Raw genomic sequence first — 18,850 nt, 5'->3', positions numbered from 1 at the left:
GGTCTTGGGTCCCGGCACTGGGCCATAGTCGGACCTGAGGACTGGCTGCCGTTCGGCACCGTCTTCCCCTCGACACGGCGTAACCGTTGCCAGTATTTGAGAATAAACCGCGTCACCGCTGTCATCTGCTTTAAAACAGTTCCCGTAAGGTTCACAATTAGCACCGTTTGAGGTCCTAAATAGCTAGCCCCGATCGCACTGGTGAACACCCACCCCTCTCCTCACGCCCGACCTCCCGCGCCGGCCCTTCCCACCGCCTCAGCCTCGGCACCCCGGACTGTTAGCGACCGGAAGTGGCCGGAGTCCGAGCCCTGAGAAAGGGGCCCGGCCTTTCCCCGCGTCCGTCCGGAAACGCTGGGGTTCCCGCCTGGAAAAGGGCGGGGGACGGGGCTTGGAGGAAGAGCAGGTCCGTTGCGGGGACCCGGGAACAGTGTTGGGCAGCCGGTTTGTGGGCCAACCGCGGACCTGCCAGCCCTCCAGGATTCTACTCCAGGCGGAAAGGGACGGAGGACGAGCTCTGCCGCGGCCCGCAGCTCCCTGCCCCGGGATCCCGCGGTGGTCCGCCACTCTGCGCTCCTGTGCGGGTCCGCGAGCGAGCTCTGGGCAGGGGCGGCCGTACATACGCGACCTTGGGCCCCACCGGCGAGGGTGCGGGGTCTCCGTTGGTCACTGTTGGACCTGGCAACACCTCGCGGACGAAGAGAGAGGAAAAGTGGCCTCTGAAATTGTCTGCCTCTGAGGGAACTCGGGGACTAGAGTAAGGTGAAGCATGCCGGCCTACAATCCGGTAGACGCGGGTTCGGGTCCTGGCCCCACCACCCCTGTGAACCAGTATCATACGATTGGGTGGTTGTGATAAGTGTCAGAATGCATGTGAAAAAGCGCAGTCTTTAGTTAGATGTTGTCTTTCTCCCCGTCGCTCGTGTTATGCAAACGAGACTCATTAACCAACTGTCGCTTTTGTGGAGCCTGTGTGAAGAAAGTAAAGTGCAGGTCGCGGTACCGGAGAAGCTGTGAAGAATGAAAACACTGACGTCACCGTGAGCTTCACTGGGCGCCTGGCGAGCTGGGTCCTGGTGCACGAGGACGGATCACCGGGAAGGAACTAAAAATGGAAGGGGAAGGTAAGTCATGCTGACTAAATTGAGCTAATCGGCAAAACGAATCAAACCACCATTCGTTTCAGAAAGGTGTGGCATATTTGTATATTTAAAGGGTCACCAAGTACTGGAACTCGGGAATCTCAGAATAAATATCGGACACCTAAACTGAGGGAGCTTATAATCTATTTGAAGAACAAATGCAACAGTAGCCACTAATGTGACACAGAATGTGGTGGCACAGAGAATGGTAAATCTGGGGAGTGAGAGAAAAGTGTTATTAGAATAATGGGTCAGTGTCTGGAGCAATGAGACAAGTGCTTTGACCTGAGAGCCGTGAGGAGGTGTTACAGTGCCTGGGGAGAGGAGCGTTCTAGAAGGCTGTGAGAGGCAGGCAGGGTTGCTGCTGGTGGAACAAGATACTATACTATTCAGCCATGGGTACAATAGAGTAACAATGAGAAAAGCAGTGTCAGAACACTGTGTACCATATTTCTTAGAAGAAAGCTGTATATGTAAAGATGTGAGTGATTACGTGTGGGACTCATGCATGTAAAGGAAAAGGATACACTCCGTGCTGAACAGCGATCACTCGTAGTGAGAATGATGAAGATATTACGGTATTTGCAAGCTAACGATTTAAGTTTGCCACAGTTTAGTGGATACTGCAGAAGTCTCTAAACTCCTGTGTCAGAGACATAGGTCTTTATTTAATGACACAAGCATCATGAGCTTCATGTTCTCCTTGTCCTCAAAGTGAACGGGGGCCACATGGGTGCCCAGATGGGTTTGCATTCGGCTGAGGAAACTCAAGCTTAGAAAACCAATCTTTGCCCGAAAGAAGACATTGTCTTCATTATCCTGGTTGGAAAACAAATCTGCTTCAAGAGAGATGCAAACATCTTTGCAAATATAATCAGAGAGAAAATTTGCCAGAAGACTTGGAGAAATATGAGATCCTTGGAGAATTATTTCCCAACATTCTAGTAACAGCTTTTGGAGGTTAGAGGAGATGTCAGCTATTTTTACTTTATATACATCTAGATTCTAATGTTCTGTCATGTTTTATTTTGATTTTTTTCTTTTAAAAACATATTTTGATTTTTAAAAATACAGTGAGAAATAACCCTGGCCAGGTGGCTTAGTAGGTTGGCTAAGTAGGTTTTTTGTTTGTTTTGTTTGTTTTTAAATTTTGTTTTATTGATTCTACAGAAAGGGGAAGGTAGGAAGAAAATTACCAATGGGTCCCCAGAGACAGAACCTGCAACCCTGGCGTGTGCATTGAACCAGTGGCCTTTTGGTTTGCGCGAGGACACCCAACCAACTGAGCCACACTGGCCAGTGCTCTTCATTAGTTTTTAAGAACATAAAAGGAGTCATTACAAAATACTTGAGAATTACTGTGCTATTTCATATACCATATATAAAGTGGTCCTTCTGAAACTAAAATTCAAAACTATGTAGGAGGATCTGGGAACACCTTTGAGGCCCTAGGTAGAGAAAATATTTGGTGTCTTATTAGAAACGTATCCCTCTGCTTACACAAATAGGGGAAATACCAGTAACCAGAAACTAGCTACTTTTTGTGACTGTTTTTGTGCTCTAGTGTGGTGGCTTTTGTTAGACCCTGCTACTCTGGGAATTTTAAAATGTGTCCTCTAACCCCTGGTGTGGCTAATTCCAGTAGTAGTTAGAAGACTTAAATGCTTGTTTTTCCACACTAGAAAGTCAGTAGATTAATAGAGATTATCTATACATAGAGAATCAAGCAATGGCAGTGTTAGCATGTTATTTATAAGTAAATATGAAGATTAATAACAATAAAAGGAGAAAGTTGAAGTGGTCATCTCTGGGGAAGAGTGTGGTCTGGTGTTTTTTACACCATAATCCTGAGAGTATATTTAATTTTTATTTTTGTATTTTTACATATGTATGCAACCATGTAACCACAACCCCTATCAAAGATAAACACTTTTTGTCTTCTGTCATCACAGATTAATTTTACATATTTTTGAACATGTTCTTAGAAGTCCACATAATACTTTTGAGATTCATGCAAATTGTTCATCTATCTGTAGCTCCTTTTTATTTCTGGGTAGTATTTCATTGTATGAATGTAAGTCTATTTTCCTGATGATGTCCCTTTGGATTTGTCCAGTTTGGTCGTAACCATGAATGAAGCTGCCCTGGACTTAGCTTTTCATGTCTCTTAGGTTAATACCTAGGAGTGAGACTGCTGGGTCATAATGTAGGTGTTACTTAACTGCATTAAAAACTGCCATTTTTCTGAACTGCTTGTACCAACACACTCCCACAGGTAGTGTGTGGTTCCCATGACTTCACCTCTGCATCAGCACTTGATATTGTTAGTCACTGTGATATTAGCAATCACACCCCACTGTGGTCTTAATTTTCTATTTCCCTAATGAATGATGTTGAGTACACTTTCATGTACTTATTGGCCATTCATATCTATTCTTTTGTAAAGTGTGTAATAAATTCTTTGTTAATGTTGGTTTGTCTTATGACTGAGTTAGAAGAATTCTTTATATATTCTGAACACCAGTTATCAAAAATGTGTATTGCAAGTCTTTTGCAGTTTATAGCCTTTACACTTTCTTAATGATGTTTTTTGTTGAGCAGATTATTTAAATTTTTATGAAGTCAACTTTTTCAATTTTATTGAAAAAGTTATCATTAGTACCTTTTGAGAAATATTTGTGAAGATCATGATGCTATTTTACTTCTGAACTACAACTTTGGGTTTTAAAAATTATTTTTTAATGTAAAAACAGGAACAGCAGAGTTCTGTCTAGTCTGTCACCAGCTGGGAGTCAGGAGCTGTGAGATGAAGGGCAAAGACGAGTGTTTTGAGAGTCTAGAAGCGCTGAAACTTCTCCGTGTTTGTTCTGATGTGACGATTTAAATGACAGAACCCTAAAAAACAAATCAGAGCTCATACCTGGACAGGAATTTCTGGGGTAGCATTTGGGGACTGGACGGAAACTTCCTGTGGCCATCAGCAGGAACGGAAAGGGGAAATGAAGATGAAGAGAAGAGGCGCACCTGAGCACTGAGAATAGATGGGTGATTAGGAAAGGTGCTGAAGGAATAAAAATGTGGGACCAAAACAACAAAAGTAAAAGACATTATTTCACAACCTCCACCCCCGAGATCCTACTTAGTCTGAAAAGTTAAGAAATACAATGGGTATGTAAAGAATGAACACTGGTTTCCCAAAGCCTGGTGGTAAAACCGAGGTCAACTACTGAGGCTTACGTCCTGGATTTAGGGTTAAAAAGGCGAAACTGCAAACGCAGACTTTGTAAACGAGTGCGACTCGTTGAAACAGGAAGTGGTGGAAGATCCGTGAAGTTATAGTCAGCGAATTATTTTTGAATTTTAATAGTATAAAGTGTACTCTTACTAGGTACCGTCGGGACATTGTATACTATGAACGACGACTAACAGGAATTCCTCAGGACCGGGTTTGTATTTGGAAAGGACACCTGACTACAATGGGCATCTAACCAGCCCGAAGGGAGCCCAGGGAGCCAGAGTCTCGCGCCTCCAAGTGCGTGCTCGGACCTCTCCTCTCAGGGGCTGCGGGACCCTGCCACGCGCAGGCGCAGGAGGAGCCCGGGGCACCGACCATAGAGCTTTCAGACCACCAAGGTTCCTAGAGAGCTGCCGGAAGTGCCGTTGGGCAAAGTGCGCTTTGACTGGTGTCCCCCCCGCTGATGTGGGAGCTGGGACTGGAGAGGCCTGGTCAGGTTGCAGCTTTCGACCCCTTTTCTCCCCGCTCTACCCCCGGGGCTGTCCGCCGCCATCACCCCCCCCTTCCCCACCCCGGCCGCCCCCAGGACTCGCGGTGAGTACCGTTCGGCCTGGACCCGAGGGCGCTCTGTGGTCAGGGCGGCTGCTACCAGAGACCGACCTAAGGGTCCGAGCGGGGCGGGGCCGGTGGTGCCCGGGCTGGCTGTGGGGATCACCGCTGATCCTGTCTGCGTCCGTGCCCACGCCCCTAAACTTTCACGAGGGAACCTTTTATAAAAGCTTGTTTTCTTCATTGATCATGGATTACTTGTGTTATTTGCAGTCGAGCGTGTTTGTTGTCTTAAAATAGAAGACGGCCCCCACATCTTTTTACAGGTGTTTCACCAAGTGAATAGCTTTTACGCAGCAATTTTGCTTTTCCGTCACAATAAAATTCTCATGTTTTAAAAAGATATATTTTGCTTTGAGAAGCCCCAGTTATTCCTGAAAACCTATCTTTGTTGTGAAGTTATTCAGCTCTTTGTAGTGCGGTATTCAGAAAATGGTGTTGTTGGCTGGACAGTTGTACAAAATGAAACACTTGGCGGCGACTTCAGGGCAGTGTGGAGTTCAGCCTCGTTCTGAATCCTCCGCTGTTAGAAGAGCTCACTGAGGCAGGTGCCGTTTTCACAACTCGGGTCACTCATGAGCAACTTGTCCGGCAGCAGCGACTGCCGCCCCCGCTGAACAGGACCCAGGTTTTGTCTCTTAGTCAGAGATGCGTGTTTGTGCAGTAGTCACTGTTGACGCAGATGCAGACATACTTTGAATTTCTGTTGTGATTAAGCATGAAGTGCCGTGGGCGCCAAAGCATTCAGTCTATGCCGCCAGAGACACAACAGAACACCTCTTCTTGATCTTAAAAACCTGGAAAGTATCTTTCCTGTTTTAATTTCAGTTCCCAAACATCCCAAACTAGACTCAATTAGTCTAAAAGAAGGAAACATTCCTTTCGCATCTATTGAAAAAATAATGCAGTTAAAAGCTGAATTGTGCCCTCAGTAGTTCTCAGGATTATAGGGTTTGAGTCAAAAGAAGCCTTAAAGGTTGACTGTTGTAACGTCCCGAATCAATAAAGTGACCAGGAGTGTCAAAAGGAGGTGCAAGAAGCCGTCTTTGTCCACAAGGAGCTTCCCCACTTAGTACCAGTGTGTGTACACAGAGAGAAAGGCACACAGCAGATTAATTTTGTAGTGCATCTTTTTGTATTTGCTTAGTTATAGATTGGAATTGTCAAAAACTGATGAAGAGGGGAAGAGACTAAAAAGAAAGGACAACACTTGTTTGCTGAATTCTGGATAAAATGTGAACAAACCAGATAAATGACTTCCATCAAAGCTTTGCTGTTGAAACTTTATTTACTATTACGATATTAATACTTTAATGTTTTAACATATCAACAATATAAAGTTCTTTAATGGTGCACACTGATTATTGAAATAGTTTGTAGCTGGTATTGATGAGGATTAATTTTAAGAAGAACATGGCCAGTTGTTCAGTAAAGGTGAGCACTGGCTTTAAGAAAATTGAAAAGAAGCCCTGCCTGGGTGGCCCAGAGGGTTGGAGCCTTGTCTTAAAACTGAAAGGTTGTAGATTTGATCCCTGGTGCGGGCACAGAAGGCAACTAGTGAATGCTTCTCTGTCGTATCGATGTTTCTCTCTCTCCCTTCCTCTCTCTCTAAAAGCAATTTAAAAAATATCGTCAGGTGAGTATTAAAAAAAAAAAAAAACTCCAAAAAAAATGTGGTCAAACTGGAATTCTGGAGCATCCCGTTCAAAACAGTGAGAGGTCAGTGTGCATGTCCCATGGTGATGGTCTTTCAACTTTTTAAACTATAGGGAGCTGTTTTAAGAAAATTTAAGAATTTATTAAATTGGCATTGATTATTTAAATAATTTATTTTAAAACCACGAGTGTTAATCCTGTCTGTTCAAAACAAATTTGCTTACCCCTTGTCTTAAATCCTCCTCTTGCCCAAATTCACTCTTCCTTGAAATCTCACTATCTCAGGAAATACCCCCTATTTCTCTATAAAGTCATCATCCATGAATTAATCCCTGATGTCAATCACCAGATTGAACTTTATCTCTTTCTCCTTGGTTCTTGCTATCTGTAGTTTACTCTCCAAACTGTTGTTCCCAGCCTTGTCTCATTTCAAAGATAATTTCCAATTCTCTTCCTTTTCGAAGTAGGGGTTCATGACCTTTTTGGAGTTCTTGGTGGATGTCAGGTCTATGAACTCCGCTGAAATTGAATGTAGACTTTTATGCCTCTGGGCTTTTTTCTTGGGAGAAGTTCTCTGTTTTCATTAGATTGTAGAGACTAAACCAACATCCCCCCAACCCCAACAAAAGAAACCCTGGAAGATAGAGACATCACTCCGAAGACTCAGATTGTCCTTCTGAGCACCTGTCCATTCTCTGGCTTGTGGACTGTAGGTCTGCGGTTCTGTGTTGATGTTGGTATCTCTTGCCGACTGCGTTTGGATATTCTGCTTTCGGTTATGTTCTTCAGTCAATTGTGTGATGTTCTGCTATTATGATCTTTCTAGTAAACATGTGATATAATGACCATGCTTAAAAAAAGAAAAAGCTCACTGCCACAAACAGGCATTCGCAAGAAAACCATGGCTGTGGGCAGACAGTTCCAGTGCTCTACACAATGGGATCTACTCTGTATTTGGACCATCTGATGAATACCTGGACAAGAATGAGCACCTTAATCTGCTGGCGTGGGGGGGGGGGGGGGGGATGCGGCTGGGAAGGTACAGTGTGGGGACAACAGAGAGGCCTTGTGAGAAAAGGTAATAGTCAAGCTGAGACTTTCAAGTAAGACTTGAATGGTTTCAGCTACACCTGGGTTTATCACCCTTGGCCCAGACACTTTGTGTTGGGGCTGTGTTTTGCATTGTAGGATGTTTAGTAGCATCTCTGGTCTCTACCCACTAGATACTAGTAGCACCCGTTCCCCTCAGTTGTGACAACAAAAAAATGCTTCTAGACATTGTCAAGTGTCTCTTGGTGAAAGGGGTAAAATTGCCCTCGGTCAAGAACCACTGAACTAGAGTAAAGAGCTCTGCAGCAGAATTTTAAAAATAAACAACCTTGATTTTAAAAACACACAACAGTTTTGAATAGATATTTCACCAAAGAAAGTATACAAGTGGCAAAAAAAGCCCATGAAAGGATGCTGAACATTATTAGTCAGTAGGGAGATGAAAATGAAAACCATAGTGAGACTCTACTATGTACCTATTAGACTATCTTAATTTTTTAAAAAAACCAGTATCAGATGCTGGTCCAGATACGGAGCAGCTGCAATTCTCACACTTTGCTAGAGGAATGCAAAGTGTTGCAGCCACTTTGAAAAATAGTTTGGCAGTTTCTTATAGAGTTGTACATCACTAACCATGAAGCTTACTACAGTTGCTTCTGGATATTTACCCAAATGAACTGACTATGTCACTTCATGGTGACTTTATTTGTAACCATCAAAAACTGGAATCAACTGAGATGTCTTAACTAGAGAACGGATAAACATACTCTTAACATTCAACCATATTGATGATTTGAAATGTATTATGTTAAGTGAAGATGCCAGACTCCAAAGGCCTCATCCTGTATGGTTGTATTTATAAAACATTCTGGAAGGTCATTAGGGTTTGGGACTAGACTTTGGGTTTGCAGGTAGTGATGGAGCATGCAGGTTCCTTGGAGATGCAGGACCAGTGTTCTGAAGAGGAAAAGATGGCGATAAGGTCCACAGTAGGAGTTAGCCTTGAGGTCAGAGGGAAGATGGTCTCCCAGGTAGGATAACGAATGTTAGGTAGAGGACAGTTCTTGTCAGTACCTTGAGCTGAACTATTTGGAAATTAGTCTCATCTGTTCAGAGTGAGGGACAGGTTGAGAGCTAAAGTGTGTAGAAGCAGTACAGCTAGTGTAGCAATGCTGAAAGAAGTTAAGTCAGCAGTTTTGGGGGCCAGAGCTTTAATTAGATGCAGTGCACCTGGTTTCTTGACTTCGCTTACCCAAGTCTACATCCCTAAGGAGAGAAAACAGATGAGTTGGTATGAGAAAAGGCTACTGAGGTAAGGGGTTGCTTCTGGAAGATGGGAGGGAAAGACTTACCCACGATCAAGCTGTGAAGTCCATGGCAGAGTAGGAAGCTTGTTATGACGTCTTCGTAAGTCACTATGACCTCTGACTTCCCTTAACACTGTCATTTTCTCTTCTAAAGAAGTCCCCTTAAAGAAGAGGCCCTCAGAAAGTTCTCTCGTAAGAAGATAAAGAAGGGAGTGGAAACAAGGCTCCTGAGCTCTTCCAGCCCTACATGGCTGCAGAATCAAGAAAGTGTTCAGCCCCATCCCTACCCAGCCGTGCTCCGGAAGAGGACCTTGTAATTGTCAAGGTGGAGGAAGATCATGGTTGGGACCAGGAATCTGGTCAACATGAACACAACCTTCCTGGCCAAGAGCTGTTCCGCCTGCGATTCAGGAAGCTGTGCTACCAGGAGACCCGAGGACCCCGAGAAGCCCTGATCCAGCTGCGGGCACTTTGCCACCAGTGGTTGAGGCCAGATTTGAACAGCAAGGAGCAGATCCTGGAGCTGCTGGTGCTGGAACAGTTCCTGAGCATCCTGCCTGCAGAGCTGCAGGCCCTGGTGAAGGAGCATCTTCTGCAGAGTGGGGAGGAGGTGGTCACACTGTTGGAGGATCTGGAGAGGCAGATTGATATACTGGGACGACCAGTAAGTAGCAGGAGGTGTGTTTGCTGGGCCTGGGGTTCCTGGAGGCTGGGTGGAAGGCGGTGGGCATAAATGCTGGGCAGGAGTTTCTGCTGTCAGAGGAAAACATGGTGTTGTATGGCTTGTGTTGACAGAGTTCTTTTTTTAAGCTTATAAATCCATGTTTTATCCTCCTAACACCCCTGTACTCTGTTATTGCTCCTGTTTGCCAGATGCATAGAGAGCTAAAATTACTTTTTTAGGGACACCCAAACATTAAAGGTAGATCTGAGACCAGAACTCAGGTCTCCTACTTCCTCATCAAAAGTTTTTTCCCACTGAATAGCCCTGCTCTGTTCCTGTTTTTTGCCCTTCTTCCCCAACTGTGGGAGCATAGAGTGTTAGTGTTGGGCCCAGGGAGGGCACAGCAGATCCTTTCCTTTGGTTTCCATGCTAATAGATGTGAAGGCAGCATGTGCCCCATAGATGTGCTCTTGGTCCTCTCACACCCTCACCTCGTTTCTCAGAGGGATTCCTCCTAATGCACCTGCCCATTGTGTCCAGGTCCCGGCCCGTGCACACGGACACAGGGTCCCCTGGGAGAAGGTGGTGTGTTCAGAACCTGCACCAGAGCCCCCAGACACCCAGCCCCAGCCTACGGAAACCCAGCACACGGCTCCCGTGCTCCACGGGCCCCGAGACAGAGGTGAGGAGCCTATTTCACTGACAAGGAGGAAGAAGGAAGGAACCCCACTTTCTTCCTGGGAACTACTCTTTCCAGACCATTTTTGGGTCTGATGTCAATGTCTGTCTGGGCTTCACATATGGACTGTCAGTCCCAAGGCTAAACTCATGAGCAAATTAAAGAATTGGGGGATTTTGTGTATTCATATGTTTCTGTTACCCCAACATGTTTCCAACAAGGCATTTTTGAGGTGGTCCAGTTTCACGTGCCACTTTATTTGTAAATATTTCAGTGTGTGTTTCCTCACCCAGTCAGATCTATCACTGGCACACTACTCATCTCGTCCACAGTTCACCTGCAGGTGTTGCCAGTGGTTCCAGTAGTGTTTGTCCAAGACAGCACCTTAGTTACTTGGCCTTTTTTTGCTTTTCATGATCTTGATGTTTTTGAAGCGTGCAGGTCAATTATTTTGTAAAGTGGCTGCAATCTGGATTGGTATGGCATTTCCTCATGTTTAGGTCCAATTGTGTCTGCTTGGCAAGAACACCCCGAAGTGAGATTGTGTTCTCTTCAGGGTTACAGCAGGTATTTGTCCATTTATTGTTGATGATAGCTTTGATCATTTGGTTAAGGTTATTCTTGCTGGGTTAATTGGCAGTAAAGTTACCATTTTTCTCTTTATAATTAATAAGTAATTTGTGAGAAAGTACTCTTGAGTCTGCGTAAATAGCCTGGTCCTCATCACACTGTTGTTGCTAAAATACTAGTTTTAGTATTAATTGGTGCTTCTTCACTGAACTGGTGATCACTAAGACAGTTACAAAATGATAATTTTCTAACTCTGTTATTCCTTTTACATTTATTTGTTTATTGTAATGGAGACTGCTCCCTTCTCCCTATTTTATTTTATTATTTTTAATTTATTAGTATGGACTCAATTCTTATTTTATTCTATAAATATTCTGTTACTATGTTTATTTTAGTGCTTAAACCATCTCAGATTTGCCAGAGTCTGGCTCCAGTGTCCTTTTGACATTTCCCATCATTTTTTGAGACCTTACTTTCTTACAGAACAAGTTATTTGGTCTCATCTCATACTTGCCCTGCACTTATTATGCTTTTATTTATTTATGTGGGTTATAGTAGTTTGTTATATATAGATGGGTTTTTAATGTTTCTAGAGAAAACATATAGGAACATTTTCAATTACTAATATAATTCTCATCTGAAGTTCTAAGGCCTGTTGCCAATTTTGGTTTTGTTGCTGTCTGGGGTCTGTAGGAGGCAGATACTGGCAGTTGTGGTAGACACTTGAGGAGGTAATGGAGTAACTACAGAGAGATGGCTGGGAGACCAGGACCTGAAGGGATCCTGACAGGCACAGGGATAGACTGCAGCTTCAGTGGGGACAGAAACTACAGCAGCTCTTGTTGGGAAACCGTGCACTTGTATGTTTGACCTGCACTGCAGGCTGAGTGGAACATCAGAGCGCGGGGGCTTTGTGGACCAGCACAGGTGTGGGCACAGAGCCCAGGCCACCAGCATTTCACAAGTACAATCTCTGGTATGCATTCCTGCAAAAATACAGGTAATTTAGACTGGGTTACTGCTGGCTCCCGCAAGCACAGAGCAAGGCTGGCCTCCATCACGGCTCCTTTCTCCTCCTCCTCAGCCGCATCCATATCTCAGAGTCCCACCCCTTCCCAGGGAGGAAGTCCTGGAGACCAGATGACAGCACCACTTCTTACAGCAGGGTTCCAGGTGAGTTGTGCTCCTTCTCACTGAAACCCCTTAGCTGTCCTTGGTCCTGTTTGTGACATCGACCCACTGTGTGTAGACTGCCTATAGCAGTACTCATCCAAGAACTTGCCCTAAATTACTTTGAATAGAGACAGATTAATCCTTGACTTGACACATTTTCTTCTTCCCAGCTGTTCAGATTCCTTCCTACAACAGGTCCCCAGCTCTTAATCCTCTCTGACTCTGGTGGGTCTCTGAGACTGGGTTTGAGGTGTGGAACAATCCCAGTCCTCAATTGGTTGCTCGTTTTGTTTCAGACTTTGGAGAAGATTGAAGACATGGCTGTGTCCCTGATTCGAGAGGAGTGGCTTCTTGATCCATCCCAGAAGGATCTGAGTAGAGACGACAAGCCAGAGAATTACAGAAATGTGTTCACCCTTGGTAAGGAGATCTCTGGTTGTTGTTACTATTATCATTTAAGGTTTTTTGTTTGTTTGTTTGTGTTTTATGTGTACTTAATTGTGAGCTTTCTGAAAGACATAGTTGAGTTTAAATTCAGGATCCACAGAGAAATATGATGTTGAGACTTCTTGAGGTCTAAAATGAAACTTCATTCTCTGACCCCAGATGGACTTAACTGACTCTTTCAGTGCCCCCCTACTTCGCTCATTGCTTCTGTCCCCGGTTCCCACGAGACGTTTACGTAGATTGCTCTCACTTAGGCCAGTTGTGCTGCTCCCTTTCAGTGACTGTTTGGGGCTTTTTTCCATTTCTGTCCCACTCATTAGATCTTTTTGTCATCCATATTCCTTCCCACTCCCTGCCTTACACTTCTTCTCAGTTGACCCTTTCCCTGCTTTAGTCCACCTTCCGATAATCTCTTTCTCATGGCACTTCTTCCCCTGGTAGCTGGTGGTACTTGGCTTTGACCTGCACCACCTACTTCCCCCTGTCCGGAAGTCATTTTGGAGACAGATGGAAGCTTTGCATTTATTGTAGCTGTTTCCTGTGTATTTTCCTTTTCCCCTACCTTCGATTCTTTTTTCCTAACAGATGGGATAGGGAGTGACATTGGCTTGATGTTTATTTATTATATTTTTATTTCAGGTAGTGAGACAAGGAATGAGAACAGGGAATTAGCTTCGAAACAGGTAATATCTACCGGAGTCCAACTACATGGAGAGAGAGCTGCCAAATGCAACGGGGATGCTGATGGGAGTCCTGAGCTTGGAGAAGCACAAGACCTGGGCAGACTGGACAGGCCTCGGGGAAACCCCACCCAGGAGAGACGACACAAATGTGATGAGTGTGGGAAGAGCTTTGCCCAGAGCTCAGGCCTCGTTCGCCACTGGAGAATCCACACTGGGGAGAAGCCCTATCAGTGCAGCGTGTGTGGGAAAGCCTTCAGTTACAGGTCCGCCCTTCTTTCCCATCAGGACATCCACAACAAAGTGAAACGCTATCACTGTAAGGAGTGCGGCAAAGCCTTCAGTCAAAACACAGGCCTGATCCTGCACCAGAGAATCCACACTGGGGAGAAGCCATATCAGTGCAACCAGTGCGGGAAGGCTTTCAGTCAGAGTGCGGGCCTTATTCTGCACCAGAGAATCCACAGTGGGGAGAGACCTTATGAATGTAACGAGTGTGGGAAAGCCTTCAGTCATAGCTCACACCTCATTGGACATCAGAGAATCCACACAGGGGAGAAGCCCTATGAGTGTGACGAGTGTGGGAAAACTTTCAGGCGGAGCTCACATCTTATTGGCCACCAGAGAAGCCACACTGGGGAGAAACCCTACAAATGCAATGAGTGTGGGAGAGCCTTCAGTCAGAAGTCAGGCCTTATTGAGCATCAGAGAATCCACACTGGAGAGCGGCCCTATAAATGCAAAGAATGTGGGAAAGCCTTCAACGGGAACACTGGCCTCATTCAGCATCTGAGAATCCACACAGGGGAGAAGCCCTATCAGTGTAATGAATGTGGGAAAGCCTTTATTCAGAGGTCCAGTCTTATTCGACACCAGAGAATCCACAGTGGAGAAAAACCTGAATCCACAGGAGTTTAGGGGAAAACTTGAATCATAGTTTGGGCACTATTCAACATTAACCACATGCAGGTGACTTCTTTCAGTGCAGTAAAAAGGCAGAAAGTGTATCATCATTGTGACCTGATGCAGGGTCAGTATCAATAGTGGTGGCAGTTAGAATAGCTCTTAAGTAGTTCTTGAGTAACCTTGATGCAGGTTGATTAGCTTGACTGTCCTGGAAGGTGTCTGATGGCCCACTCTACCCTTGAGATGCTTAAAGAGCATCACAGTGAGTTGGTTGTAGCTGGAGGCACCTAACTTTGTCTTTTGGGTGAGTAGCTGTAGATTTGAGCAAGGCTTCTCCTGGCTCTTCTGCTTCTCCCCCCCCACCCGCAACCCCTCCCAAGTTATTCCCCTGGAGGCACCCATGTGCTCCTTGTCTACCCAGGAGGCTGCTTTACGGTTCAAAGCAGCCTCTGTGTGACATAGATTTGTATTTAGCTTTCTAAAATCCTAGTTCTAGGGAAATTTTTACAGACACAATGTATTAATGCTACGTGTACATTTTATTCTGATGTTCCTGGTGGTCCATAGAAACTCATATTCCCATGCAGACTCAGAATAGCACTCCAGCATTTTTCTTCCATCACCTCCACTGACACCTCTGAATAAAGGCTCCACTGACTCCACGGAGTCATTGCAAACCCCACATGACCCTGTCCAGCCCCAGGCCCCATGGGGGTTGTGGGACTCTGCAGAGGAAGGTGAGTGTGGACAGCCCAGCTGTTCTTGAGTGTGGGTGATGGTCCCTTGTGGTGACATCTGGCTCTTTCTGCCTCCACACTACGCTCTGGTACAGGTGGATGTTTTCCACCATCCTAGTTAGGATGTCACGTGGGAGGAGACAGGCTTGACGAAGACGTACTAGTCTTGACCCAGAATGTGCACTCGCCCCTCTGGTCTCTGCTAGCACACTCCTGCAAGGTTCTTGACTAGATGTCATCACCCTGGACCCCCTTTTCAGCTGGCCAGCACCCCCCTCTTTCTCCATCCACTTCTTGCCGTGAGCTTCTGTGTCACAGTAGTGACCTCTCACATCCCACCTGCAATCCATCAAACACAACATTTAACTTGTTGCTGGGACTGTCTTTCATCTCAGAATCTGGTTTAACGTAGCATCAAGGCTCACACGTCCACACCGGCGTCATCCTTTCAGTTGGGCAGTGGTTACTCCAGTGGTGCTATCGTTGCAGTGACCACTGCTGCAGATACCACACATTTGATAAACCACACAGGAATACTCTACTTTAGAATCACATGTCGTTTTTGACTGTTCGATTACCCACTTACCAGATTTGGAATCGAGTAACTTTCGGTGATTCCAAAGTTGTCTTTCATACTGGGAATCAATTCCATTAGTCCTACTCAGAAAAAGAAGATACAAGTCCTGCTGAAAATTCCAAGAAAAGTTATGTAACTTTGCACTGTGACTATTCTGAACAGGGGTAACGCTCGTTATTTTATGATTGATGTTTTAAAAAATCAGTCATAAAATCTTACATCATAGAGGTACCCCTTTGGGATCAAAAATTCCTTGTAATATCATTTCTCTCCTGCCCTTTGGCTTACCTTCACTGCGAACTCCAAGTTTACCTACACCTATTTCATTGAGTTACTGGTCCCTACTGTCCTACTTCCCTTGAACTTTTCAAGACAGTGCTTTCAGTTGTCTTTCTTTTTTTTTTCCAGTACAAAGAGGTTTGTTTTGGTATGTGTCCTTTATTTTCTTGTTCTCTCTCGCTCTCCACCCCCCATACTCCTGTCTCTCTGTCTCTCTTCTATGGATTACCATTCCTGATTCCCTTGTACTTGAAATTTCAAGAAACCAGAAACCAATAAATCTGGTTGTCTCTAGATCCTTGTTGTCTGCTTCAGTTGTGCCTTACACTCTGTAAGAGACTAAAATGAGGCCAGTGCCACCTTTGTGCAACCATCACCTAGGATGGATATGGGAGAACATGTGTAGCATCTGGCAGAAATTCAGAGAAAAGAAAATATGACCAGAGAGATCAGTGCTATACTGGGTGAATGTGGAAAAGGGTGACTCAGCACCTATAGAAAGGGCCTGGTAGTAAAAGACAGTGGGACGCACCAAGTTCCTTTATCCTGCAGATTGTTTTTATGTTCTTAATCTGAAGTGAGCAGCTCACCAGTACTTCCTCTGCCTCCAGGGCTCCTCCTTTTAAATTGACCTTGAATGACACAGTGGCTATTCCAGAACTCCACTGCCACCCAACGTAGTCCTGGGAGATTCCCTCCTTGAATAAGGTGGCAGCACTAGAATGTGGTGGTTGAGTCCCCTGTGGAGCCATGAGCTTCACTCATGGTTCTGAGGTTCCAGATAATCTGGCTGATGTTTACTGAGCACTTACTGTGCACCAGACCCTACATGAAGCATTTCTCATGCTGTGGTGGATACTATGTCCCCTGCTTCATAGGTGAGAAAACCAAGGCTTAGAGAGAAACAGGTTGACCAAGACCACGTAGCTGGTAAGTGACAGCAGAGATTCTGGCCTTCACAGCCTGATTCTCGAGCCTGCATTCCTGACTGTGGTGCTACCGTAGCTGATGAACACCCTGCCCCCAGTCAACCATGTCCAGCCGTGTGTCCTGGAATAGAAAGGTGGAGGATAGTGCAAATCCATTAAAATTCCTAGAAGATTGCCTGAAAATGCTGTTTTGCTTTACATCATTATTAAATGGTGATACTTTGGATGTTTTGTCGTAGTAGCAAACTAAAATGTGTAAGTAAATGTTTCAAAGAGTAACTGGGAGGATAAAGCAGTAAGTTACAGACTCATACATTTCTCTCTGAACTGCCCCAGTGAAAGTAGAAATACAGGGGGAATGAAATATCCGTGCAGTAGGCCAGACAGATGGACAGTTAGGTGACAATGGGAAGTTTATCCACAGCATGAAATGTGGGAAACCTATTTACTACACATTTCCAACGACCATTCTGTTTTTCTTCTAGCATTTGTGATTTTTCAAATATGTCAACCATTGTTCAACTCATTTCCTCAATAGTCTATTCTTAAAACTTAACTGGCTTTATACTTGGCACTCCACTGAAATGTCCTCAGACTCAACAGTGGATAAATATTGTGTCTTGTCTTTGTTCTTGTCCTAACCTATATTGCATACTGTTGAATTTACCCTGTATCTCAGGAATTCTCTTCTTTGGCTTGTGGGACCCTTTTTGGTCATTTTTCTCAATTTCTAACTATTGGGGTTTTTTCCTCCTACTCTTCACCAAGCATAGTCACTATTTTTCTGTCCTCGCCCTTGTTTATCCATTTTGATTGTCAGTAACAATATTTACCACCATCTCTCTGCATACCTTGGTATTTGAAAACGGAACTCATCATTCTTGTCCCCTAAATACCATTTTCCTTTTAAACAGGTATTGTTGCTTAATTTCTTTACCCTAAACAGACTTACTACCCTTTATGTTTCTTATCCCAATCTTGGAGTTTTCTTATTCTGGTCTCCACTCTTCATGTCCAAAATCTTGGTAAGTTGTTCCAATTCTTAGTTTTTTCCTTGAGGCTGATGTTTACATTTCTGCTGTCCCCTCATAGCACCCGTTCAGATCCAAATTTGGGGCCCAGGTTATCGTAATTCCAGTGCCCTTGCTCGGAAGAGCCTCATCTTGTAGACATTTAAGATGATCTTCTCTAACTCCATTTGCATGATGTCTCACTTTCACTCAAGAACACCCAGTACATAGTTCCTGTCAGAGCAGTGATGTTCCAAGTGCTCCATTACCTGCCCTCCACGCTCAGTCTCCTGCAGCCTCTTCTCCGGCATATTCTCCTACATCATCACAGGATACTTCCTGTGGCCTTCACTGCTGTCTTACAAGCCCTTGACCTTACCTCTGTGCCTTTCTTATACTATTTCTTTTTGCTTAGATTGCTCTTTGGCTCCAGCTCATGTTCATCACTTCCTTCAAAGTATGGTTTCCTTTATGTCTTCTGAGTGAGCCCACCCTGACTGACTGCACCCACGCTGAGACACCCCCTTCTGTGCTGCCTCAGCACTGAACCTTCAAGTTTGTACTATGGTCCGTGCACTTACTAATACGTAGCTTTGTAATTATTTTCTAGCACTCTATTGTAGTTTCACATTTGTATTTATTTCTAAAATTAAATTGTAAGCTCCTTGAGGGCAGGAATAATTTTACATTTGTATCTCTCCACCCCTAGTGCCTAGTATGGTGCTGAGCACACAGTAGGTGTTTAATAAATGCTTGTCAAGTTATTGTGTGGATTACTTATGGTGTTACCTACAGAAATTTTTATACTGTCTTCAAGGGTGTGTATCTTTTACCAGTTGGTGCACAGACCTATTTCCACAGTACAGTAATTGCCTATACCTAAGACTAAGGCCCAAAATTCCGATTTTAGGAGGGTATGTGGAAAGTTGAAATATGAACTTTCCATTTGCTTGGCCAGACTTATTTGTTACAAAAGAAACTAGTAAACACCAAAGATTACTGCATTATTGCAGAAGTGCTTGAGAATAGGTTTTTGTATCTGCTTCGTGGCTCTCAGCTGGAGAAACTTGGCATCATCTGGAAACATTGTTTGATGGCTAGGATGCTGCTGGCATCTAGTGGGTAGAGGCTAGAGACACAGCTGAACATCTTGCCTACACAGGATCCAACAAAAAATATCCCAATTGAGAAACACTGGTC

At 44.6% G+C, this 18,850-nt stretch overlaps 1 protein-coding gene across 5 annotated transcripts; it reads left to right on the top strand.

Annotated features, from left to right (window-relative positions):
* Positions 1–314: 314 nt before the first annotated feature.
* On the top strand, positions 315–18,426 carry ZKSCAN8 (zinc finger with KRAB and SCAN domains 8). 5 transcript variants are annotated; one of them, XM_028503480.2, is made up of 6 exons: positions 315–1,124; positions 9,154–9,663; positions 10,204–10,345; positions 11,997–12,085; positions 12,382–12,505; positions 13,172–18,426. In XM_028503480.2, exons 2-6 carry the CDS (start codon positions 9,247–9,249, stop codon positions 14,128–14,130), a joined length of 1,731 nt encoding a protein of 576 aa, XP_028359281.1. In that variant the 5' UTR covers positions 315–1,124; positions 9,154–9,246; the 3' UTR covers positions 14,131–18,426. The 5 variants fall into 5 exon arrangements, with proteins under 5 accessions (XP_028359281.1, XP_035871547.1, XP_035871548.1 ...); XM_036015654.1 differs by having other exon boundaries at positions 349–1,124; positions 9,157–9,663; XM_036015655.1 differs by lacking the exon at positions 315–1,124 and adding an exon at positions 2,330–4,971 and having other exon boundaries at positions 9,157–9,663.
* The last annotated feature ends 424 nt before the right edge of the window (positions 18,427–18,850 follow it).

The sequence above is a fragment of the Phyllostomus discolor genome, chromosome 14, assembly GCF_004126475.2.
Source record: "Phyllostomus discolor isolate MPI-MPIP mPhyDis1 chromosome 14, mPhyDis1.pri.v3, whole genome shotgun sequence".
In the NCBI taxonomy this organism is placed as follows: Eukaryota; Metazoa; Chordata; class Mammalia; order Chiroptera; family Phyllostomidae; genus Phyllostomus; species Phyllostomus discolor.
Note: the sequence above shows the minus strand (reverse complement) of the source record. Positions and strands in the feature narration are given on the sequence as shown.

What these genes read in the sequence shown, in the direction of transcription:
- ZKSCAN8 (XM_028503480.2), top strand. Translation starts at nt 9,247, where the DNA reads ATGGCTGCAGAATCAAGAAAGTGTTCAGCCCCATCCCTACCCAGCCGT. An exon ending in TTGATATACTGGGACGACCA is followed by an intron (nt 9,664 to 10,203) that starts GTAAGTAGCAGG and finishes CATTGTGTCCAG; the next exon opens with GTCCCGGCCCGTGCACACGG. An exon ending in TTCTTACAGCAGGGTTCCAG is followed by an intron (nt 12,086 to 12,381) that starts GTGAGTTGTGCT and finishes GTTTTGTTTCAG; the next exon opens with ACTTTGGAGAAGATTGAAGA.